The following is a 26,667-nucleotide window of genomic DNA, read 5'->3' as shown; positions in this document are numbered from 1 at the left end:
TGGTACGACTACTCTATACCTTTTCATAGAATGCTTCTGAAGCATCCAGCAGCGCAAACAAGACTCTATGCGATGGTCTGGGCCCAGGCATTGGATACACCACTTGTGGGGATCAAAGAAATAGTGTGCTGGCACTTTTTAAAACCAGTTAATGGGTGGGACATGGGAGGGAAAACCACCTCAGCCAAATGTAAAAAGAAAAAGAAAGTTTTTTTTAATGATTTAGTAACAGAAAAGAAAAACCATATTAAAATCAGTCGTTTTGCAAGCGGGAAGGCAAAAATAAAATGCAGAACATTTCACATATGACTTTGTAGCTCTGTGGAAAACTGAGACCTGAGGAGATGCGCCTATGTCGGGCGGGAAGGCACTCGTGCATGTGCGGTGTGGTCAGTTGTGAACATTTTTAAGTTCTTAAAGTGCAACAGCGCTTTTGCAGCTGTCCTTACTGGGGCTCCATAGATGATGTCACCCACATGTGAAGACATGCTGTCTGCTTGTCCTGGGATAAGGAGGCACATATCCTTGTCAATATAGAAGATTGACCAGACTGGATAGATAGTTCAGGTATCTGCCATCATGTACAATGTTACTAATATTTTTAGTATAGAAAAACTTTCTGGACAATTGTTTCATGTAAAAATCGGTCACAGTATCTTGAATGATACAACTGGTGTACTAGTCCTTCAGCTTAGGGGAGTTCTCTAGAGACGTTTTGTTGGGTTGGATTGATCATTGTTTTATTTTGGTGACGATTCTCTCTGGCTGAGAGGACTGGCTCTGTTCTTTCATCTTTTCTTCAGTGATAGATGCTGTATATTTAGAATAGCATTTGGGCAGAGATTAATGAGAATATCAAATATATGGACTGTGGCTGTCAGCAGGAACCAGCAGACAGGTGTGGGGAAGGGTGGGGGGCTTCAGCCTGGCCTGTCATGCCTGAGATTTCTGTAGCCATTCTGGGACACCAGCTCCTCTGAGAAGTTATTTTCAGACTGCAGAGCAGGGCAGGAGCATGTGAACTCAAGAACCCTGCACAGAGAGACTGCTGACACTGACTGAAACGGAAAAGAGCAACTATGACCCGATGGCCAAGACTCAAAGTCACCCAAAGTCTGAACATCTTGCCAGAAGGGAGCAGTACATGCAGGCTTGGTTCTTTTTTTCTTTGGCAGCTCCTCTGCTGCCAATTTGTACAAATACAATTTAATTGTACAATCATTCATGCAGGGAAAGTCTCAAATTCTCTGAGGAATACAGTCAAAGGTCCCCGCAAGCAGCACGAAGGCGGACAGCGTGAGTGAGACAACATTCCAGACTGGTGTGTAAAGAGAGGAAAAGAACGCAGACAAGCTCCTCAGCTGCATTTTAGTCTTTGTTATTTCATAGATTCTTTCTTAAGCATTTAGCTCACACATTTTTCCAAGGCAAGTTCCGTTTGAATCATGTCAGCTCAGTGCTTAGTGCAGAATAAGCTGGGACGCTGATGCTCTAACATACAGGTATTAATCATAGATCTCATTGCAATAGCAGTGTAGCTGTATTTGTTGTTAGGTAAAAAGATGGGCTGGGGTAGAGATTCGCCCAAGGAAAAGGTTGAGAGCAGGAATTGGGGAGCAATGAATGATTAGGCTGGGGGTGGGGAGAAAGTGAAAGAAGGATCCTATGCATAGAAATGACGAAGGAATTTCAGTTATACAATTATAGACTTCGGGAGCGTTATTCCCGGATATTCAATGCCGGGCTTTGCTCTTGAATATGAAGTTTATGGGGAGCCAGTTAAGTCCACATTCAGAACAATTCCCTTGGCGGGTTAAGAGCAGCCAAGTGACGACTCCACCCCCCCAAAACGTCCCCAATAGAGCCAATCTTCACTTAGGTGCTGGCTGCTCATTTTCAAGAACAATAACCAGTTAAGTGCTGTCCAAAATTAGCGAATAGCCCGGAATAAGGGATTTAACTGGTTAGCGGCTATTTCTGGCCAGTTAAATCATTGACCAGTTAATTTCCAAAACATGATACCTCAAAGCATTACATAGGCAGGGCTGGTACCCTCTCAGATTTAGTAGATCATACGTGTATTGTTTTTATATTTGTCAAATAAACTAACTGTATGACCCACAGGGACTGGAGGTTGCTGCCCTATACCTAGAACCCAGATAGCAACACAACTTGACACTTTGGTGCTTTTCCTTTTTCTCTGGTTGTTTGCTTTGCTACTTTTTGAGGTTCATATTAATCAGACCTAGCCACTTTTGGGCTTAAAATTGTAGTGGGTCCACAGTGACCCTCCCCCCTATTATTTGAGGTAGATTCTAGGGCTATGTAACTAAGACTTATATTTATTTTATGAATCCCAAGGGCATGAGGGGGGGGGAAGACTTCTGTCTAAGGCCTCTTCTCTCTTCAGGTCATGTTCTCTCTTGTCCACAAATACATCCACAGAACAGAAATTTTATATTAAACCGTGATAACTCCACACAGAGAAGGTACTGAGTAAAACATCTGTACACCTATGATCTTAGGTGTAGCTACAGTCTCCTTTCCAGATATCTTCTCTACTCCATGGGGCATTCATGTGCTACCTCTCACTCCTCTTCTGTAGAAAGGACGACTCATTGCCGATCCATAACTGTTTGGTGTCATGTGTATTTCATATTCGTATGGGTTTCAATCCTGTATCAGTCCTGAGTTTAGCAACTAGCATATATCCTTATGTCCCAGGCTTTATTCAATCCAAGCACTCTCCACTGTGGGTGGCTCAGGGTTACCTCCACAATCTTCCCTGATTAGAACTCAGGCTGCTTCTGCTCTGAAATATAAGCTTGGCCAGCCACCACTTCAAATGGTGAATCTCCCTTTCATTTGCTCCAAGATCTACAAGGTTCTCGGCTTTTCTCTGCAAGCTTTACTATTTCTGGCTGGCAGAAAATAAATCCAGAAAACACTATTTTCCCTCCAAATAAACTAAGGAAACCCATCTAGGTCCTTCACTAAGCACATCCCTTTGAGCACTGAGCTAGAAATCTCAAGGGGCTTTTCTATTCATGCTGCATCCAGGCAGTACCACCAAAGAAATTATACAGGGCTGATAGTGACACCTAGAGGTCACATAACAATATTGATTTATTGAATTTTCTATCCCTTCCTCCCCAAAGAGCTCAGGACGGGTTACAGGTTAACATACATATTTATTCAAGAATTTCCTCCATTTTTAGCTCTCTCTTCTCTCTCCCATTTAGTCCAGCTATCACAATGACAGTGTAGCGTGAAACTGACCTTGGCGATGATATTAAGAACATAAGAGTTGCCACACCACAACAGACTGAATAATAATAATAATAACAGTTTATATACCGCAGGACCGTGAAGTTCTATGCGGTTTACAATGATTAAAAGGTATTACAGATCGAGTGGAATAAACAAAGTTCTAAAGATCATTTGTTGAGGACTAAGATTGTATAGGTCAGTTACCTAAGTACTTCAGGAACAGGTATGTTTTTAGGCGTTTCCTGAATTCCCTATAGTAGGCACGAGCAGTTGTTCCAGGTCTTTACCCCATAATGCTGCTTGATGTGAGAAAAGATGTTGGTGATGACTTTTAAATTTTATAACTTCTAACCGGTGTAGAAACAAAGTTCGGATGTGAGGTTTTCCTGAATCTGTTGGTTGTGAAGGAGAAAAGGTCTGTTATATATTTAGGGGCTAAGCCGTAAAGTACCTTGAAGCAAAAACAACCAAACTTGAATTTCACACGTGCCTCCATCGGCAGCCAGTGCAGAAGTCGATAGGAAGGTGTCACGTGATCAAACTTCTTCAGTCCACAAAGTAACCTAACTGCTGCATTTTGTACCAGTTGCAATCGCCGCATGTTCTTCTGGGAGAGTGCCAAGTAGGAGATGTTACAATAATCAAGTTGACTCAGTATGAGGGATTGTACCAGAATTCTAAATGATAAGACATCGAAGTAAGCTCTGATGGACCGAAGCTTTCTAATCAGGGAGTCTATCTGGTCTTTCATGGTCAGGCTCTGGTCCAGTGTTACTCCCAATATCTTCATAGTGAATGGGATAACTAAGGTTATTAATGCACAATGATGCTTGTGTCAAATGGGCGTGGCGATGATATAAAAAATTTTGTTTTCTCTGAATTTAGCTTTAGTCTGAATTCAGTCATCCATTGCTCCATCTGATTTAGTGCTTCTGTTGCTTTGGGGTGACTTCTGAGACAGAGGTAGTAAGAACATAAGAACATAAGAAGTTGCCTCCGTTGAGGCAGACCAGAGGTCCATCTCGCCCAGTAGTCCGCTCCCGCCGCGGCCCATCAGGCCTATTGCCTGAGCAGTGGTCCCTGACTATTTCTATAACCTACCTCTACTCCTATCCCTATAACCTACCTCTACTCCTATCTGTACCCCTCAATCCCTTTGTCCTCTAGGAACCTATCCAAACCTTCTTTGAAGCTCTTTAACGTGCTCCTGCCTACCACAGCCTCCGGAAGCGCGTTCCATGTATCCACCACCCTCTGGGTGAAAAAGAACTTCCTAGCGTTTGTTCTAAACTTGTCCCCTTTCAATTTCTCCGAGTGCCCCCTTGTACTTGTGGTTCCCCATAATTTGAAAAATCTGTCCCTGTCTACTTTTTCTATGCCCTTCAGGATCTTGAATATTTCTATCAAGTCTCCTCTAAGTCTCCGCTTCTCCAGGGAGAACAGCCCCAACTTTTTTAGTCTGTCAGTATAGGAGAGATTTTCCATACCCTTTATCAGCTTAGTTGCTCTTCTCTGGACTCCCTCAAGTACTGCCATGTCCTTCTTGAGGTACGGCGACCAGTACTGGACACAGTATTCCAGATGTGGGTGCACCATTGCATGATACAGTGGCAGGATGACTTCCTTCGTCCTGGTCGTGATACCCTTTTTAATGATACCCAACATTTTGTTTGCTTTCCTTGAGGCTGTGGAGCACTGTGCCGACGCCTTCAATGTTGTGTCTACCATCACTCCCAGGTCTCTTTCAAGGTTACTTACCCCTAGCAGTGATCCCCCCATTTTGTAAGTGAACATCGGGTTCTTTTTCCCTACATGCATGACCTTGCATTTCCCTATGTTGAAGCTCATTTGCCACTTTTTGGCCCACTCTTCCAGTGTCGTCAGATCCTTTTGGAGATCTTCGCAGTCTGCCGTGGTTTTAACCCTGCTGTATAGTTTGGTGTCATCCACAAATTTAATGACCTCACATTTTGTTCCCGCCTCCAGGTCGTTAATGAATATATTGAACAGGAGCGGTCCCAGCACCGACCCCTGCAGAACTCCGCTCGTGACCCATTGCCAGTCTGAGTAATGGCCCTTTACTCCAACCCTCTGTTTCCTGTCTGCCAGCCAGTTTTTGATCCATCGGTGGACCTCCCCTTGCACCCCGTGGTTCCATAGCTTCTTAAGCAATCTTTCGTATGGTACCTTGTCGAAGGCTTTTTGGAAGTCAAGGTAAATGATGTCTATGGATTCCCCTTTATCCACCTGGCTATTTACCCCCTCAAAGAAGTACAATAAGTTTGTGAGGCATGACCTACCCTTGCAGAAGCCATGCTGACTCGACTTTAGCTGTCCATTGTTTTCGATGTGTTCACAGATGCTGTCCTTAATCAGCGCTTCCATCATCTTTCCCGGGACCGAGGTCAAGCTCACCGGCCTGTAGTTTCCTGGGTCACCCCTTGAGCCTTTCTTGAAGATGGGCGTGACATTTGCTATTTTCCAGTCCTCCGGGATCTCTCCAGTTTTTAACGATAGGTTGCATATTTTTCGAAGTGGCTCTGCTATTTCGTTCCTTGATTCCTTGAGTACCCTTGGGTGAATGCCATCCGGACCTGGCGATTTGTCGCTCTTTAGCCTGTCTATCTGCCTGAGGACATTCTCTTGGCTTACCTCTAGTTGGACCAGCTTATCATCCTGATCTCCATTTACAATCTCTTCGGGTTCCGGAATGTTGGTTGTGTCTTCCCTCGTGAAGACTGACGTGAAGAACTCATTTAACTTGTCAGCTATCTCTTTTTCCTCTTTTACCACTCCCTTTCTGTCTCCATCATCCAAGGGTCCCACTTCCTCCCTTGCTAGTTGCTTCCCCTTAATGTACTTGAAGAATGATTTGAAGTTTGTTGCTTCCCCCGCCAGTCTCTCTTCATATTCTCTTTTTGCTTTCCTAACCACTCGGTGACACTCCCTTTGGTGTTCTTTGTGCTCCTTTTGGTTGTCCTTTGTTTGGTCCTTTTTCCATTTTTTGAACGATGCTTTCTTGTCACTTATCGCCTTTTTCACTGCATTTGTTATCCACACTGGGTTTTTTATTCTATTTTTTTTGCACCCTTTCCTGAACTTGGGGACGCACAGGTTCTGTGCTTCGTGCACAGTGCCCTTGAGTAGGGTCCAGGCTTTTTCTACGGACTCCATCTTCCTTGTGTTGCCGTTGAGTTTCTTTCCCACCATTTTCCTCATGGCATCATAATTCCCTTTTTTGAAGTTGAGTGCCGTCGTTGTGGTTCTTTTCACCTTTGATGATCCAATTTCTAGCCTGCACTGGATCGTGTTGTGATCGCTGTTTCCTAGTGGGGCTAGTACCGCCATCTCCTTTGCGGGTCCCCCTAGTCCGTTGAAGATTAGGTCAAGAGTGGCATCTCCCCGTGTTGGTTCTGTGACCAGCTGTTCCATGAAACAGTCCCTCGTGACCTCCAGGAATTTGGTCTCCCTCGTGCAGTTTGAGTGCCCGATATTCCAGTCTATCCCAGGGTAGTTGAAGTCCCCCATCACCACCACACTTCCGCTTTTGCATACCTGCCTCAGTTCAGCCTCCAGGTCCTGGTCAATTTCTTCTGGTTGTCCAGGTGGGCGATAGTACAGACCCAATTTTATGTCTGCTCCAGTTCCTCCCGGTAGCTTAACCCATAGTGATTCCAAGCCATCCACCCTTACTGTTGTTTCCATCCTGGTTGAGGGTATGGTGTCTTTTATATATAGTGCTATTCCTCCATCCTTTTTGTGTGTCCTGTCTCTCCTGTAGAGTTTGTACCCTGGTATGGCCACATCCCATTTATTGTCATCAGTCCACCACGTTTCTGTGACTCCAATTATGTCTAGGTCCTTCTTGCTGGCTATGACTTCCAGCTCTCCCATTTTGGCCCTTAGGCTCCTAGCATTAGTGTATAGGCAATGTAAGTCCCGGTTGTTTGCCCTCTCTGCTGGTTTTCCTCGTGGTTTGGCACTCTTGCCGACCCCCTCATGGGTTGCCAATCCCTGAGCCTTGTCTCGGTCATCCTCCTCCTGCGGTGTGTCTGTTTCGTCCTCAGCCTGTTTCCCCATTTTTGGTTGCCCCTCTGGCTCCCGTTGTTCTCTGTTGATCCTGCTTGCTAGTTTCATTTGTGCCCTGGGCCCCTGCATTGCGTCCTTAGGTCCTTTTTCCAAAAATTCCCACTCAGTCCCGAGCCCTCCTTTACAATGTCCTTGCTCAGTATCCTTATTTGATACTATTGTCTGATGTGTCGAGGTCAGATCGACTATCGGCTTTCCCCTTCTCCTCAGTTTAAAGCCAAGTCTATGACGCTCTGGACATTGTGTGCCAGCATCCTCGTCCCAGCCGTGCTCAGGTGCAGTCCGTCTCTCCTGTAGAGCCTGTTCTTCCCCAAGAAAGTTGTCCAGTTCCAAACAAAGGGAAACCCTCCTCTTTGCACCATCTCCTCAGCCAACCGTTTATTGCTTGTAGTTCGCTCTGCCTCCTTGCGTCCGCTCTCGGTACTGGCAGGATCTCTGAGAAGGCTATCTTCCTTGTCCTCAGTTTCAGTTTCCTCCCCAGGATCCTGAACTGGTCAGTTAGTGTAGTCCTGTTGTAGTTCCTCCTGCTGACGTCATTGGTTCCAATGTGGATTACTACTGCTGTCTCCTCCGTCTCGGCTCCCTCCAGGATCCTCTCAATTCTGTCGATGACGTCCTTCGTTCTTGCCCCCGGGAGACATGTCACTAGTCGGTCCTCTCTCTCTCCGGCTATGTGACTGTCCACTTCTCTCAGGATTGAGTCTCCCACTACGATAGCAGATCTCCCCTTCCTCAACTGTCTCTCTGGTCTAAGGTCTGTGTCAGTGGCGCAGTCCGCTAGTCCTTCCTCCGGGCTCTGTTGGGTCTCCACCTCATCTGTCTATCCAGATCCTCCGCAAGGTCCTACTCCCATGGCATCTGGTGGATTCTGTCGTCCAACTGTTGGTTCTCTCCTAGTGTGCTGGTGGTCCTGTGCCTCCACCATCCTGCAGGCCTCCTCGATGAACTTCTCGAGCTCTCTAACTTGTTCCGTGATGTGGCTCTCCCTGGTGGTGTCTTCAGTTGCCCAGCACTGTTCGTCTATGGTGCAGAGTCCCTCCAGCTCCTGGACTCTAACCTGCAGTCATCAGCGTAGCTAAATAGTTTTATCCCCAGTTGGGACAATTTCGCATCCAATGAGGCCATGTAAACATTGAAGAGCAGTGGGGATAATGGTGATCCCTGTGGCATGCCAGATGGATTGCTCCATGTATCAGAGAGATTGTAATTAAAACGGACTTGGTAGGTGCGTGATATAAGGAAACCTCGAAATCAGTTTAATACCTCTCCTCTGATTCCAATTGCGTCTAAGCATTGTAATATTCATACAAAACGAACTCTGTCCCCCTGGCTACTATGGCCTCTTCTCACCTAGAATCAACCGGAAAAGAGGAGGCCTGGCTCTGCTTTACAAATCATTCTTCGATGTCCAGCTCCTTGAAAAGGGCAGCCATACCTCTTTAGAATTCATGTTAGCTTCAGTCAACGATGAACTTCATCCCTACCCATTAGGTATCCTGTTACTTTACTGCCCACCAACCCCCTGGAACAAATCCTCTGAACTCGTTCTCGAGACCATAACAAGGGCCTTCCTAAAATTCCAGAGATTACTGATCATTGGAGATATAATCTCCATCTAGACGATAACACTAGCAAGGATGCAACCGAATTCAAAGACTTCCTCACCTCCCTAGGCTTCACCGCTCCTTCGCCCACCCCTACCCACGATAAGGGGCATACACTAGACATCATCAGCTTCCTTGACCTGACCGAGCACAAAACTTCTGCCGAAGAGGCCCTTTGGGAACATGTCCCCTGGTCTGATCACCTTCTAGGCTCTTTCTGCCTTCCCATTTTCATGTCTCATCTTGGCACTCCACCACGACTCACAAACTCTATCACCTACTGCAAAAAAATCACGAGTGAACTGTTCTGGACCCAATTTCTCAACCAACTCCCCCCTTTTCCTAAACATGCCGACCCAGATTCTAACTGGCATAATTGGGTAACCCTTTCCGGGTCCACTCCTTTTCAACATATTCATAGGGGATCTGACTCAGGGGCTTCAGGGTAAAATAACATTATTTGCCGATGACGCCAAACTATGTAATATAGTAAGTGAATGCAATTTGCAGGATAGTATGGCACAGGACCTTCTTACATTGGAAAGATGGTCTTCGACCTGGCAGCTGGGCTTCAACGCTAAGAAATGTAAGGTTATGCACCTCGGTAGCGGAAATCCATGCAGAACTTACACCTTGAATGGGGAAACTTTAACTAGGACTTCAGCAGAACGAGATTTAGGAGTAATCATCAGTGCAGACATGAAAACTGCCAATCAAGTAGAGAAGGCCTCATCTAAGGCAAGGCAGATGATGGGATGTATCAATAGAAGTTTCGTCAGCAGGAAGCCTGAAGTCATAATGCCATTGTACAGAACCATGGTGAGACCTCATCTGGAATACTGTGTACAATTCTGGAGGCCACATTACCGTAAAGATGTGCTCAGAGTCGAATCGGTTCAGCGGATGGCCACCAGGATGATCTCGGGGCTCAAGGGTCTCTCGTATGAAGAGAGACTAAACAAATTGCAGCTCTACACTCTAGAGGTAACGTAGGGAGAGGGGAGACATGATTGAGACATTTAAATACATCACAGGACGTATCGAGGTGGAAGATGATATCTTCCTTCTCAAAGGACCCTCGGCCACAAGAGGGCATCCGCTCAAACTCAGGGGCGGGAAATTTCATGGTGACATCAGGAAGTATTTCTTCACAGAAAGAGTGGTTGACCGATGGAATAAGCTTCCAGTGCAGGTGATCAAGGCCGGCAGCGTGCTGGACTTTAAGCATAAATGGGATGCCTATGTGGGATCCCTACGAGGGTCGAACTAAAGAACTGGTCACTAGGTATAGACTTAAGAGGATGGGTCAGTAGTGTGGGCAGACTTGATGGGCTATAGCCCTTTTCTGCCGTCATCTTTCTATGTTTCTATGTTACCTACCGTGCTCTTGCCCCTTTGTCTACTAAACCTATCTCCCACTCCCACAAGGCTCCCTGGTATCTTCCATACCACAGGGAATTAAAGCAGAAATGTCAAGCCCTGGAACGTAAATGGAAAAAATCAAAATCCCCTTCAGACAGACAATCCTGGAGAGACAACATCAAGTTCTATAACACAGTACTAAAAAAAGCAAGGAAGAATTTCTATGGAGATAAAATCACCAGATCAAGAAACCAAAATAGTACACTGTTCAACATCTGGCGCACCTAACCTCAAAAAACGACTCCACCTTTCCCCTTTCCCCCATCCGCAAACGACCTAGCTAAATTTTTCAATTAAAAGATTACTACCTTACGGAGTTCTTTCCCCCCAGCAGTCTCTTACAATTCTCTGCCTCCCAACGACTCCGACCCTATCCCTGCTGATGGATCCTGGATTGCCTTTGAACTTGTATCCAAATCCCAGATCTCTAAACTCTGTCTCAAACTGAAATCCTGCAATTGCATCCTGGATCCTTTCCCTTCCTACTTTTACGAAAACATTCCCGCGCAGGCCATCTCCTCCCTTACCAGGCTTATAAATTCTGCTTTACTATCGGGCCTGTTCTCCACAGAAATGGGACACATTGCCTTGTCCCCTCTTCTGAAAAAAGCCAATCTCGACCCTTCCTTACCATCTAACTACCGCCCCATAGCAAATATCCCTCTCCTAACTAAACTGCTTGAGGCCATAGTCACCACCCAGCTCTCTTCTTACCTAGAGAGATTCTCCATCCTCCATCCCTACCAATATGGCTTCAGACCCAGCTTCAGCACTGAATCCCTCCTAGTGTCCTTAATTTCTAAGGTGCAACAACTACATTCTCGTAACAAATTCGCTGTCCTATTACAATTCGATCTCTCTGCAGCTTTCGATGTTGTCCACCACGACATACTACTTTATCAACTTTCCAAGATAGGAATTGAATCCACCGTCCTAAAGTGGTTCTCAAACTTCCTACGCTCTCGCTCCTACACTGTCAACACAAATGGCACCATGTCCTTTCCTTGGACACATAGAAACATAGAAATAGACGGCAGATAAGGGCCCACGGCCCATCTAGTCTGCCCACCTTAATGTCCCTCCCCTACCTTTGCCCTGTGAATAGATCCCATGTGCCGATCCCATTTGGCCTTAAAATCAGGCACGCTGCTGGCCTCAATCACCTGTAGTGGAAGACTATTCCAGCGATCAACCACTCTTTCAGTGAAAAAGAATTTCCTGGTGTCACCTCGTAGTTTCCCGCCCCTGATTTTCAACGGATGCCCTCTTGTTGTCGGGGGACCCTTGAAAAAGAAGATATCTTCCTCCGCCTCGATGCGGCCCGTAAGATACTTGAACGTCTCGATCATGTCCCCCCTCTCTCTGTGCTCCTCGAGCGAGTATAGCTGTAATTTGTCAAGCCGTTTTTCGTATGGTAGATCCTTGAGTCCCGAGACCATCTGGGTGGCCATTCTTTGCACCGACTCCAGTCTCAGCACATCCTTGCTATAATGCGGCCTCCAGAATTGCACACAGTATTCCAGGTGGGGCCTCACCATGGATCTATACAATGGCATAATGACTTCTGCCTTACGACTGACGAAACCCCTTCGTATGCAGCCCATGATTTGTCTTGCCTTGGACGAAGCCTGCTCCACTTGATTGGCAGACTTCATGTCCTCACTGACGATTACCCCCAAGTCTCGTTCTGCTACCGTTTTTGCTAGGATCTCGCCATTAAGGGTATAAGACTTGCATGGATTCTGGCTGCCCAGGTGCATAACTTTGCATTTTTTGGCATTGAAGTTGAGTTGCCATGTCCTAGACCATCGCTCCAGTAGGAGTAGGTCGTGCATCATGTTGTCGGGCACTGAATCTTCGTCTGTTGTGCATTTGCCCACTACATTACTCAGTTTGGCGTCATCGGCGAATAATGTTATTTTACCTCGAAGCCCTTCTGCCAAGTCTCTTATAAAGATGTTGAATAGGATTGGGCCCAAGACTGAGCCCTGTGGTACTCCACTAATCACCTCCGTCATTTCGGAGGGGGTGCCGTTCACCACCACCCTTTGGAGCCTACCTCCAAGCCAGCTCCCAACCCATTTCGTCAATGTGTCACCTAATCCTATAGAACTCATCTTGCTCAGTAACCTGCGGTGTGGTACGCTATCGAATGCTTTGCTAAAGTCCAGGTACACGATGTCCAGGGACTCCCCAATATCCAGCTTCCCCGTTACCCAGTCAAAGAAGCTGATCAGGTTGGATTGGCAGGATCTCCCCTTAGTAAATCCATGTTGTCGGGGATCCCGTAGATTCTCCTCATCCAGGATCTTATCTAATTGGTGTTTGATTAGAGTTTCCATTAGTTTGCTCACTATCGATGTTAGACTCACTGGTCTGTAGTTTGCTGTCTCCATCTTTGAGCCTTTCTTGTGGAGTGGAATGACGTTAGCCGTCCTCCAGTCCAACGGGACGCTGCCTGTACTAAGGGAGAGGTTGAAGAGCGCAGACAGTGGCTCCGCCAAGACATCATTCAGCTCCCTAAGCACCCTGGGGTGCAGGTTGTCCGGCCCCATTGCCTTGCTAACCTTGAGCCTTGACAGCTCACCGTAGACACTGCTGGGCGTAAACTCAAAGTTACTAAACGGGTCAACTGAGCCAACCCTTGTCTGTAGCTGAGGGCCGAGCCCTGGCGCTTCTCGGGTGAAGACTGAGCAGAAGTATTCATTTAATAGTTGGGCTTTTTCCGAATCCTTTTCCACATAGTCTCCGTCTGGTTTCCTAAGACGTACAATCCCGCCTGAGTTTTTTCTTCTATCACTGATATACCTGAAGAAGGATTTATCTCCCTTCTGGATGTTCTTTGCTAGAGACTCCTCCATGAGGAATTTAGCCTCCCTGACTGCTGTTTTGACGGCTTTTGATTTGGCCAGGTAGTCTGCTCTAGAGTCCTGCTTCCCTGATTGTTTGTAAGAGATGAATGCTTTTTTCTTCTCCTTGATCAGGTCTGAGATCTCCGCAGTAAACCACTGTGGCTTATTGTTCCTTCGCCGTTTACTTACTGATTTTACATAGCGGTTTGTTGCTTCTTGTATGGTTGCTTTCAAAGTCGACCACATGTCTTCCACGTTATCGGTTTCTTCTTGGCTTTGTAGCGCCTGGTGAACGAAGTCTCCCATTTCTTTGAAATTTGTGTCCTTGAATTTGAGGACTTTGGTTAGTGTAGTAGATTTAGTGAAACCTTTCCTGATATTGAACCATACCATGTTGTGGTCACTGGAGGCCAATGTGTCGCCCACCGAGACCTCTGTGACACTTTCTCCATTGGTAAGTATCAGGTCCAGTATTGCCTGATACCTTGTCGGTTCCAACACCAGTTGCCTGAGGCTTGCTCCTTTCATAGAGTTTAATAGCCACCATCTTGCGGTGTCCCTCAGGGATTACCCCTATCCCCTATTCTCTTTAACATCTATATGTCCTCCCTGAAACTCCTCCAATTATCCCCCCTTGAAACAATCTACACATACCCTGATGACTTCCTTGTTCTCCTTGGGACAGACCAGAACCTCACCAACCTCAACGAGAACATTACAGCTTGCATAATGAGACTCCATTCCTGGTCCTTCTCGGTACAGATGAAATTGAATGAATCAAAAACAAAATTACTCTGGCTCAGCCAAAAATTAGAACACCTGCCCACCCTCTTCGCACTACCCTCAGGCGCTGCACTGCAGCTTGAGTTCTCAAGCAAGGTCCTTGGCATCATTATCGATTCTTCTCTCTCCCTCAATGACCACCTAAACTCCTTGGCTAAATCATGCTTTTTCAGCCTCCACATGCTGAGAAAAGTAAGATCCTATTTTCGCCAACAGCATTTCGCTGTCCTTGTCCAATCCATCATCCTCTCCAAATTAGACTACTGCAATGCCATCTACTTAAGCCTATAAAAAAAAAGTCTTCAAAGACTCCAGCTAATCCAGAATACTGCAGCCAAGTTGATCTTTGCAAAATGCAAGTCTGACCATGTCTCCCCACTCCTAGCCAAACTTCACTGGCTCCCAGTGATTTCCAGAATCCATTTTAAATGCTCCTGCCTGGCTTTTAAGATCATTCACGGCATCCTTCCTCTCTTAATCCCACTATCTTATAACTCCTCGAGTCCTGACTCTACCAGACCCGCCCAAAGGTATAAATTATCCTTCCCCTCTCTACATGGTATTCGCTATGCAGGCAAACTGGGAAAATCCCTTCTCTTCAGAATCACAGGTCTTTGGAACGACCTTACTACCCCGCTGCGGAACCTGGGCTCCCTTCAATTATTCCGCAAGCAACTGAAAACCTGGCTTTTCACTAAAATGTAATTCTATCCCCCCTTACTCTTCTCTTCTATATATAAGTTCATGTAAACCTTTTTTTCCTTCTTTTCCTATATTTTAAGTTCTTGTAAACCGTGCCGAGCTCCACAACATCCGTGGAGATGATGCGGTATATAAACTTAAGGTTTAGTTTAGTAATAGTTTCCCATGGTCCACCAAGTCGAAGGCAGAGCTCATGTCAAATTGCATGATTAGGGTGTTGAGGCCCTTACTAAACAAGTAGCGCACATTGTCCAGGATAGCCGCAATTACTGTCTCAGTGCTACACAGAGGCCTAAAACCAGATTGAGTTTCGTGCGAGAGAGAACTGGTCGAGATATTCCATCAGTTGGGTGTGTACTATTCCTTCCATGATTTTTACAATAAATGGGATGGATGCTACTGGTCTATAGTTGGTTACCGATGTTGGTGATTCTTTACGATTTTTTGGAATTGGGGTTATTATAATATGACCATTATTAGTGAGGAATTTTCCATTGTTTAGGTTATTGGTTAGGTAATTCAATAGAGATAGTTTAAAGTCTAATGGAGCTGCTTTCATAATTTTTGGGGGACATGAGTCCAGGACACAGTATGATTTAGAGTATTTGTTATATAACTTGATGTAGTTATTCCATTCTAAATTGCGGAAGGAACTCCAAATCATGTCCGCTGGTATTTCATTTCTTTGTATATCAGTTGATTGATGTTCGTATTCGGGAATTATCGAGTAGTTATTTTTTAGGTTTTTAATTTTTGAATCGAAATGTGCTAGATCATTTGCTGAGGGTAATTTGATGTTATGCATGGGTTGAGTGTAGCATGTGGTGTCAAATAAATTCGTAACTATGTTGAACAGTTCTTTAGTATTAGTTCCTTTTGAGCTAGTGTTTGATGAGTTAATTTTGGATGAGTAAAATGTTTTACATTTTTCTTTTATCTGTTGTTTGTAGAGTTTTATGTTGGATCTCCAGTTGTCCCAGTCTGACAGCTTTCCCGTTTTTTCCAGATTCTTTCTAATCGTCTTACTGATTGTTTCATTGTTAGGAGTTCGATGTCAAACCATTTGTTGTATTTGTTTGAGCAGCTTTTACTATTTCGTTTAGGGGCAATTTTATCTAAAATGGAGGTGCTAGTTTTCAACCAATGATCATAGAAATCAACTTCTTCTATCTTCGCTTGTAGATCATATTGTGACCAATATTCCTCTGGGTTGATATGGCCCCTTGTGAGGTGTTCTCTTTTTGTCCATAGGCGTGTCTTAGATTTTAGCCGAGTCCAGAATAGATTGAAATAATAAGTGAAATGGTCAGACCAGATATAATGACACCAAGTACCGTCCGAAAGAGAGATGGGAGGATTTATGATCTCCTTTATGGACATCGCTACCACATCTAAATGATGGCCTTTTTCATGTGTTTGAGTAGGTGAAGGGAGATTGTAATTGAGTAAAGAAAGTTTTTAAGTCTTTCATCAAGCCCAGTATCCTGATTCCAACAGTGGCAAATCCAGGTAACAGATACCTGGCATGGAGTAAAACAGATTTTATGCTCTCTTAGGCTTCCATGGCTGGCGTCATAATTGTTGCAGTTGTCTGGGTCTCAGATGCTGTTGCTTATCCTAGGAATTAGCAATGGATTTTCCCAAGTCCATCTTAATAATGGCTTATGGACTTTTATTTTAGGAAGTTTTAAGGAATTAGTCAACCCCTTTTTAAATCTTGATAAGCAACGAATTTCAGAGTTTAATTACATGCGAGTGAAGAAATATTTTCTCTGGTTTGTTTTAAATTTCTTACTTAGAGTTGGAGGCACTAAACAGGATCAGTAAGACCGCGTGGGTCTGCACAAATCCTATTTTTGGCTGATTCTAAAAGAGCTTTTAATGCACCATAAATTTTGCATGCAAATGATTCACGTGGAGGTTTGTCATAATCCCTGTCTCTCCCATCTGATTGATCATTGTGACTCTCACACATGTACAGAGCCGGCAGGGGAAGCCCGAACAGCTGATATGCAGGGGCAGCCTCCTGCCACTCAGCTGTTCGGGTCAGGAAATCTTTTTCCTTTAATGGACACAAAGTTATGGGCGTGTTACACATGCACAATATTTGTCTCATTTTAAAAAAGCCACCCCCCACCAATGACAGCCTTCCCCGACATCCCTCTCATGTATTAGAAATTGGGACCAACTCCCCCCCACACTATGAAAAATCAGGAGGGATGCCCACTCCCTCCCTGCCATGCTGACCCCCCTGCGTGAGAAAAAAATTAGTAGGAAGGATGCCCACTCCCTTCTGCCACTGGATGCTCCCCTGAACCACCTCGACTCCCTATACCTTAGTTAGAATTTGGGAGAGAAACTGCTCCTGCTCCTAGGCCCGTCAATCCAAAATGGTGGATCTTCCCCTCCCTCTGCATCATGTGATGCAAGGGGAGGGGCCTTAGGCATCTGAGCCAATCAGGGGCTTAGGTCCCTCCCCATGCATCACATGGTGCACCAGTGACGGGAAGGCCCACCATTTTGGATTGGGAGACCTAGGAGCAGTAGAGACCGAGCTTCTCTCTTGCTCCTTTTAAGGTACGGGGGTTCAGGGAAGCATCCGGTGGCAGGAGGGAGTGGGCATTTCTCCTGTCAATTTTTTCTCATGCCAGGGGGGAGTGACCATCCTTCCTGCCAATTTTTGCTGGCACCGGAGGGATCAGTCCCTGGTACTATTTGTCGGGGGGATGTCGGGGAGGCCATCTTTAGCGGAGGGGGGCTTTTTTCTGATTTTTTAAATGAGAGATATGCCCATTTAAAAAAAATGGACTGACCTATCACTAAGCTAGGTAAGCAACTAGTCTTGACCAGTTGTGTTTTTTTTGCTCGCTAAAAGCGATCACTTTTTTTTTTTGTGCATCGGGAAGCCATGATAGATCATCAAACGCTCTGCTAGTTTACATGGTATTTCAATATTAATGAGCTTATAAGAACATAAGAATTGCCGCTGCTGAGTCAGACCCGTAGTCCATCGTGCCCAGAAGTCCGTTCACGCGGCGGCCCTCTGATCAAAGACCAGTACCCTAACTGAGACTAGCCCTATCTGCATACGTTCTGGTTCAGCAGGAACTTGTCTAACTTTGTCTTGAATCCCTGGAGAGTGTTTTCCCCTATGACAGACTCCAGAAGAGCATTCCAATTTTCTACCACTCTCTGGGGGAAGAAGAACTTCCTTATGTTCGTACAGAATCTACCCCCTTTCAATTTTAGAGAGTGCCCTCTCGTTCTCCCTGCCTTGGAGAGGGTGAACAACCTGCCCTTATCTACAAAGTCTATTCCCTTCAGTACCTTGAATGTTTCGATCATGTCCCCTCTCAATATCCTCTGTTTAAAGGAGAATAGACCCAGTTTCTCTAATCTTTCGCTGTACGGCAACTCCTCCAGCCCCTTAACCATCTTAGTTGCTCTTCTCTGGACCCTTTCAAGTAGTACCGTGTCCTTCTTCATGTACGGCGACCAGTGCTGGACGCAGTACTCCAGGTGAGGGCATACCATGGCCTGGTACAGTGGCATGATAACTCTCTCTGATCTGTACGTGATCCCTTTCTTTATCATTCCTAGCATTCTGTTTGCCCTTTTTGCTGCCGCCGTCACACATTGCGCAGATGGCTTCATCGACTTGTCGATCAGAACTCCCAAGTCTCTTTCCTGGGAGGTCTCTCCGAGTACCGCCCCGGACATCCTGTATTCGTGCATGAGATTTTTGTTACCTACATGCATCACTTTACACTTATCCACGTTGAACCTCATCTGCCATGTTGATGCCCATTCCTCGAGGCTGATTATGATACGTTGCAGATCTTCGCAATCCCCCTGCGTCATCACTATGAATAACTCCTGGAAAGAGCACAGGAAGTTTCAAAAAGAATGTCACCGTGTGGTTCGAAAAGCTAAAAGAGAGTATGAAGAGAGGCTAGCCAGGGAGGCACGAAATTTCAAACCATTCTTCAGATATGTTAAAGGGAAAGAGCCGGCTAGGGAGGAGGTGGGATCGCTGGACGACGGAGACAGGAAGGGAGCAGTTAAGGAGGAGAAAGAAGTCGCGGAAAGACATAACATGTTCATTTCGTCTGTATTTCCGAATGAAGACACAACCAACATACCATAATCTGAGCAATTCTTCAATGAAAATCTAGCAGAAAAATTAACATCCATGGAAGTGAGCTTTGAAGATGTGCGCAGGCAGATAGAAAAACTAAAAACTGACAAATCCCCGGGTCTGGACGGAATCCATCCAAGGGTTCTGAAAGAATTAAAGGAGGAGATAGCGGAACTATTGCAGCAAATTTGCAACCTATCCCTGAAAACAGGCGTTATCCCGGAGGATTGGAAGATAGCCAACATCACGCCCATCTTTAAAAAGGGATCAAGAGGTGACCCGGGAAACTACAGACCGGTGAGTCTGACCTTGGTTCCGGGGAAAATGGCGGAAGTACTGATAAAAGAAAACATCGATGAACATTTGGAAAGAAACAAACTTCTGAAAACAAGCCAACATGGTTTCTGCAGGGGGAGATCATGCCTAACTAACTTATTGCACTTCTTTGAAGGAATTTACAAACAGATGGACATAGGAGACCCCATAAACATCATATACCTTGATTTCCAAAAAGCCTTTGACAAGGTGCCTCACGAGCGTCTACTCCGGAAACTGAAGAAATATGCGGGTGGACGGAGATGTACATAGATGGATCAGAAACTGGTTGGCGGGTAGGAGTTAAGAGCCACTACTCGGACTGGAGAAGGGTCACAAGTGGTGTTCCGCAGGGCTTGGTGCTCGGGCTGCTGCTATTTAATCTATTTATAAATGATCTAGAAACAGGGACGAAGTGTGAGATAATAAAATTTGCGGATGACATCAAACTATTTAGTGGAGCTCGGACTAAAGAGGACTGCAAAGAATTGAAAAGAGACTTGAACAAACTAGGGGAATGGGCAACGAGATGGCAGATGAAGTTCAACGTTGAAAAATGTAAAGTATTGCATGTGGGAAGCAGAAACCTGAGGTACAACTATACGATGGGAGGGATGTTATTGAATGAGAGTACCCAAGAAAGGGACTTGGGGGTAATGGTGGACATGACAATGAAGCCGACGGCACAGTGCGTAGCGGTCGCTAAGAGAGCAAATAGAATGCTAGGTATAATCAAGAAGGGTATTACAACCAGGACGAAAGAAGTTATCCTGCCGCTTTTATCGGGCGATGGTGCGCCCGCATCTGGAATAATGCATTCAATATTGGTCGCCGTACCTTAAGAAGCACATAGCGTTACTCGAGAGGGTTCAGAGGAGAGCGACACGTTTGATAAAAGGGATGGAAAACCTTTCATACGCTGAGAGATTGGAGAAACTTGGGCTCTTTTCCCTGGAGAAGAGGAGACTTAGAGGGGATATGATAGAGACTTATAAGATCATGAGGGGCATAGAGAGAGTAGAGAGGAACAGATTCTTCAAACTTTCAAAAAATAATAGAACAAGAGAGCATTCGGACAAGTTGAAAGGGAACAGGTTCAAAACAAATGCTAGGAAGTTCTTCTTTACCCAACGTGTGGTGGACACCTGGAATGCGCTTCCAGAGGCCTTAATAGGGCAGAGTACGGTACTGGGGTTTAAGAAAGGATTGGACAATTTCCTCCTGGAAAAGGGGATAGAAGGGTATAAATAGAGGATTACTGCACAGGTCCTGGACCTGTTGGGTCGCCGCATGAGCGGACTGCTGGGCACGATGGACCTCAGGTCTGACCCCACAGAGGCATTGCTTATGTTCTTATGTTCTTGTGTATCATTCGCAAAGTTAATCACCTCACTCGTCGTACCAATGTCCAGATTATTTATAAAGATATTGAAGAGCACAGGTCCAAGCACTGAGCCCTGTGGCACCCCACTGGTGACGCTCTTCCAGTCCGAGTATTGTCCATTTACCCCCACTCACTGTTTCCTATGCTCCAGCCAGTTTTTAAACCACGTGAGTATTTCACCCTCGATTCCATGGCTCGCAATTTTCCGAAGTAGTCGTTCATGAGGAACCTTGTGAAACGCCTTCTGAAAATCCAGATATACAATGTCTACCAGGTTGTCCTTGTTTATCTGTCTGTTTACTCCCTCAAAGAAGTGCAGCAAGTTCATCAAACATGATCTGCGTTTGCTAAAACCGTGCTGACTGGTCCTCATCAGCCCGTGTCTGTCAAGATGATCATGATGCGGTCCTTTACAGAGACTCTATCATCTTTCCCGGTACTGAGGTCAGACTCACCGGTCTGTAGTTTCCTGGATCTCCCCTCGAACCTTTCTTGAAGATCGGCATAACATTTGCCATCTTCCAGTTTTCTGGAATCTTTCCCGATTCAATCGACAGATTGGCTATTAGTTGAAGCAGTTCAGCTATGATCCCTTTCAGTTCCTTGATGACCTTCGGATGGATGCTATCCGGTCCCAGGAATTTATCGCTCTTAAGCCTATCAATCTGCCTACACACCTCCTCTTTACTGACCGTCAATCCTGTCAGCTTTCCGTCTTCGTTTCCAGCATATAGCCTGATGGGTTCCGGTATGCTGTGTAAATCTTCTTCGGTAAATACAGATGCAAAAAATGTGTTCAGTTTGTTGGCGATTGCTTTGTCGTCCTTTAGCGCTCCCTTTATTCCATGGTCATCCAATGGTCCCCACCACTACATTCACAGGTCGTTTCCCCTTAATATATAGAAAGAACGGCTTGAAGTTCTTTGCCTCCTTGGCTATTTTTTTCTTGTAGTCCCCTTTGGCCCCTTTTACTGCCTTATGGCACTTGTGTTGATGTTGTTTGTGTTTGTTCCAGTTTTCGTCCGTTTTTGACCTTTTCCATTCCTTAAAGTTTTCTTGTCTCTGATCGCTTCCTTCACCTCTACAGTGAGCCACGCCGGTTCTTTGTTCTTTTTCCTCTTGGATCCCTTGTTGATAAGCGGTATATATAGATTTTGCGCCTCGGTGACTCTGTCCTTAAAAAGGGACCATGCTTGCGCTAGCGTTTTTACAGTACTTCTCCTCTTCTTAATCTTCTTCCCCACCATGAGACTCATCCCTTCATAATTCCCTTTTTGAAAGTTCAGTGCCGTGGCTGTCATTCTGGATCGATGTTTTGCCCCTGTGTCCAGGTTGAAGCAGATCATATTGTGATCATTGCTTCCCAGCGTCCCTTTTACTTCTACACCTTGCATCGGTCCTCATAGTCCATTTAGAATTAAGTCCAGAATTGCATTTCCTCTCGTATTTTCCATGATAAGTTGCTCCAGGAAGCAATCGCCTACAGCATCCAGGAACTTGGTCTCCCTACCACAGCCGGAGGTACCTAGGTTCCAGTCTATCCCCGGATAACTGAAGTCACCCAAGATAACTGCATTTCCTCCCTTACAGTTGCATTTAATCTCATCCGTTATTTCTCCATCAATTTCTTCGGAATGCCCTGGGGGTCGGAAGTAGATGCAGATCTTCGTTTGCGTTCCATTTTTTTCCGGAATTTTGACCCATAGAGACTGTACCTTATTTTTTGTTTCCGGCGTGTTGTCTCCAGTAGACTCAATTCCCTTTTTGACGTATAGGGCAATACCCCCACCTTTTTGACCCACTCTGTCTCTGCGGTATAGCTTGTATCCCTGTAGCATAGTGTCCTAGACTTTTTCCTTGTTCCATCATGTTTCCCTGATGCTGATGATGTCGAGGTTATCTTTTTGTGTTATAGCTTCCAATTCCCCCATCTTATTCCTTAGGCTCCTTGCGTTCATGTACATACACTTGAGTTTGCGGCGTTACTTTCTTGCATTTCCTTCCCTCTTGTGTCCCTTTCGATCTGTCAGGATTTCTGTCTTGTCTATGATCTGGTGAGTCTTCCCCACTATTTTCTGCACAGTATCTTCTGGGTATACCGGTTGCCGAACTATCGACTCTTGGTCGACTGTCAGCTTTCCCCTTCTTCCTAGTTTAAAAACTTCTCAATTTCTCTCTTGATGTTGCTTGCAAGCAGCCTCATTCCGTCGCCGCTGAGGTCGTCCAGTTGCGCATGAAGTGAAATCCTTCTTCCTCACACCAGCGCCTCATCCACACGTTGACTGCTTGCAGCTCTGTCTGCCTCTTCTTGTCAGCCCTGGATACCGGCAGGATCACCGAGAATGCTACCCTCGGCATTCTGCCCTTCAGCTTCCCTCCTAGCATCCCTAAATGGTCCTTCAGTCCTTCCCTGCAGTAGTTCCTGTTTCTCACATTATTTGTCCCCACGTGGATCACCACCGCCGTATCTTCCTCTTCCACGCTGCCAATGCGGCTCACTATATCTTCTACCTTGGTTCCTGGTAGGCAGGTCACCAGCCGATCCTGTCTTCTTCCCGCTATGTGGCTATCAACTTGTCTGATGATGGAGTCCCCCATGATGATTGCTGTCCTCTCTATCTTCTCTTGCCTCTCTAGCTGCAGGTCTGTGTCCCTGGTGTATGGCCATCTCTCCAGCCGTAGGTCTGTATCCTCTGTGCACTTCCATCTTCCCTCATTCTGGCGTTGGCTTGCACCAGACTCGTCTTCCTTGTGGTGTTCCTCCAGGTGGTCCTTACTCACTGTAGGTGTATCCTGGTCCTCGCTCACTGTGGGTGTATCTTGGTAGCTCCACTGTTGTTAATTTTCCACGGCCTCCCTATATGCCTGTTTGATGAATTTCTCTAACTCCCTGACTTCTTCAATGGTTTCCTCTGTCATGAAGTTTTCTGCCTCTCTGTCCTCCTCTTCTACTGCACGAAGTGCTTCTAGTTCCAGTATTCTGCCCTCCAGGAGTCTGACTTGCTTCTTTAGGCCCTCCAGTTCCTCGTATCGAGTGCATACATAAGGCCGTCTCCCAGAGGGGAGATAGTCATACATATGGCAAACGGTGCAGAAAACTGGGTAGCTCAACATCCTGCTTCTGTCTGCTGCATCCATTGCTGTCCGCTTGCCGGACTATTGTCTGAAGTGGCTTCTCCTTGTGTAGGAATCCGTGTAGCATCCTTGGTGTTACTGTGAAGTCCTTTTCTTGATTTTAAACCTGCTACTCCTGTTGCTTGTATGTGTCCTCTTTGTCTGCTGTGATTGCCCTGTGCTACTACTGTGTTTATCTACTACTTGCCTGTATAGGTGTCCTTCCTTAGTGTTCCTTCTTTTGCTCGTCCCTTCTTAAGGCAGCGATTGCATGGCATTTAGCAGCACCTAATGCCTATGTGGGTGTTTTTATGACTTAAGCACCGCTAAGCATGATTCTCCAAAAACTTAGGTGCTGGTCTACATTTCCAGCACCTACATTTTTACATAAGCGTGATTGTGTAAATGGAGCCCAAGTGTGATTGACATGTGGCTGGCACCATTTTTCTAGGTGCTAGCTGATTTAAGCGCTGTTAATAGAACCAGGCCTGTATTTTCCTTTTTAGCCTCACGGTTATGGAACTCCCTCCTCTTATTGATCCGTTTCACGCACTTTATGCAAGCTTTAAAATCCTATTCTGTATCAGGCTTTTCTTTGGTCTTAGTGTTGGAGCAGCATGTGTAGTGGTGTCCTGGAACAAGTAACAGCATTTGTATAATTTTTATTTTCTTTTTGGGTTTTTTTTAGATTTTAGTCTTTTATGTAATTTGGTATGTACTGTATGATTCCTTTGTTCTGTTCTATAGTTCCTTTCTATCCTATTTTTAGACTGTACACCACTTTGAAAGTCTTTTAATAAAAACAAACAATAAAGAGGCAAACCTTATAAAGTAACCCTTCTACAATGCCATTTATAAAAATGTACTCACCCCAGAAATGAACTATGAGAAATAGATCTGCTTTTTGGGATTCTGTCTGGCCAATGTTGGCTAGATGGACCTGTCTGAATCAGCATGATTCTTCTTATATTCTGGTGCATCTCTCTCACGATACTGGTTTATCCTTCTCTTCCATAGGTAAGATACTGCTGCATAGATGGGAGACTGGAGTCTCCTGGGAAAGCTTCTGGAAAGTGCCCAAGAACATTCTACTGTGGTGGGGAAAGTCTGGCTTACTGTGCTCTTTATTTTTCGGATCTTGGTTTTAGGAACTGCTGCAGAGAAAGTCTGGGGAGATGAGCAGTCTGGCTTTTCCTGCGACACAAAGCAGCCAGGTTGTCAGAATGTGTGCTATGACAAAATGTTCCCAATCTCACACATACGACTCTGGGTACTACAGATAGTTTTTGTGTCCACCCCTACCCTCATTTACTTAGGACACATCCTGCACTTGGTGCGTGTACAGGAGGAGCAGAGAAAGAGGCTGCCCTCATCCAGCAACCATCCACTGAAAGATAAGCAAGACAAAATCTGCATGCAGGGTGCCATTCTTAGGACCTATATATTTAACATCATCTTCAAAACTTTATTTGAAATAGGTTTCATTGTGGCCCAGTATTACCTATATGGCTTTGAGCTGAAACCCCTGTACACCTGCAGCCACTGGCCCTGTCCCAACACAGTGAACTGCTACATCTCTCGCCCAACCGAGAAAACGATCTTCATCCTTTTCATGTTAGGGGTTGCCAGTCTCTCTCTGCTGCTCAACCTGATTGAAATGTATTATCTGGCCTGCACCAAGTGCAAGGAGGGCCTTTCCTTTCATTACAAGCTAAACCTAGACTGCAAGACTTCTGACACAGTAACACATTTAATTCCACCTCACCCCCAATATTCCTCACAGAAGGGACCCAAGGAATATGGCTATGACTTAGAACATGGACTGTTATACAATGCTGATATTAGCCAACTTTCCCAGCAACATGATGCCTGTAAGGAGAACCAGGTTGGTGAGAAGGTGGTCAGGTTGGAGAATATTGAAAAAGAGAAGAGACGCGCAAACAAAGACTGTGAACAATCTACCAAGTCCAGGTCTAGTGATCTGGCAATCTGAGGAACTTCCGGAGAGTGAGGATGCAGAGCCAGCACACTCCACCAAATCCAGACTTTTTATTATCATTAAAATTACATATAAACAATATTTATTTTAAAAGAGCATGTAACATCATGGTTTATATATTCTGAGAAGTCAGGGAATGAAAGAATATAACTTGCAGAACTACTACAATAAAATATTAAACCCCTTGTTCAAATCAGTGGCGTACCAAGGGGAGGCGATCCGCCCCAGGGGCAGCCTTAGGGGGGTGCACAGCTAGCCAGATCTGGAAAATTCCTAGGCTGCAACGGCACTCAGCGGCATCAGCGCCCCCCCCCCCCGCGACAGCACTCAGCGGCATCGGCGACCCTCCCATGCGACAGCACTCAAGTTTGGCCTCCTTCTACCGGCATCAACAGAACTTCAGATCGGCAACAGGTGCTCAGTCAAAAACTTCCCTCTGACTCAGCTTCCTGTTTCCGTCCAGGCAGTTCAGTCAGAGGGAAGCTTTTGATTGAGTATCGCGTTGCCGATCTGAAGTTCTATTAATGCTGGGGGTAGAAGGAGGCCCGTTGCCAATCTTAAGTATCATTGCGGGGGGGGGGGGGGCATTGCCGATCTTGTTGCCAAAATCAGAAAGGTGAGGAAGGGAGAAAGATGGGCCTGTGGTGGATGGGAGATTGAGAGAAGAGGGCAGATGATGGAAGTGGGGGGAAAGAGAGAGAAGGGGCAAATGATGGAAGTGGGGAGAGAGAAGAGGGCAGATGATGGAAGTGGGGGGAAAGAGAGAGAAGGGGCAGATGATGGAAGTGGAGAGAAGGGGGAGAGAGAAGAGGGCAGATGACGGAAGTGGGGAGAAAGGGCAGATGATGGAAGTGGGGAGAGAGAAGAGGGAAGATGATGGAAATGGGCGGAAAGAGAAAGAAAGGGCAGATGATGGACATGGAGAGAAGGGGGAGAGAGAAGAGGGCATATCATGGAAGTGGGGAGAAGGGGCAGATGATAGAAGTGGGGAGAGA

At 45.6% G+C, this 26,667-nt stretch overlaps 1 protein-coding gene across 1 annotated transcript; it reads left to right on the top strand.

Moving 5' to 3' along the window:
- Positions 1 to 1,384: 1,384 nt before the first annotated feature.
- Positions 1,385 to 26,038, top strand: LOC117361076 (gap junction alpha-3 protein-like). Its single transcript, XM_033945922.1, has 2 exons — positions 1,385 to 1,502; positions 24,691 to 26,038. Exon 2 carries the CDS (start codon positions 24,710 to 24,712, stop codon positions 25,664 to 25,666), a length of 957 nt encoding a protein of 318 aa, XP_033801813.1. The 5' UTR covers positions 1,385 to 1,502; positions 24,691 to 24,709; the 3' UTR covers positions 25,667 to 26,038.
- The last annotated feature ends 629 nt before the right edge of the window (positions 26,039 to 26,667 follow it).

The sequence above is a fragment of the Geotrypetes seraphini genome, chromosome 5 (genome assembly GCF_902459505.1).
Source record: "Geotrypetes seraphini chromosome 5, aGeoSer1.1, whole genome shotgun sequence".
Lineage (NCBI taxonomy): Eukaryota > Metazoa > Chordata > Amphibia > Gymnophiona > Dermophiidae > Geotrypetes > Geotrypetes seraphini.
Note: the sequence above shows the minus strand (reverse complement) of the source record. Positions and strands in the feature narration are given on the sequence as shown.

Bases quoted from the DNA above. Each gene is read 5' to 3' on its own strand.
- LOC117361076 (XM_033945922.1), top strand. From the start codon at position 24,710: ATGGGAGACTGGAGTCTCCTGGGAAAGCTTCTGGAAAGTGCCCAAGAA.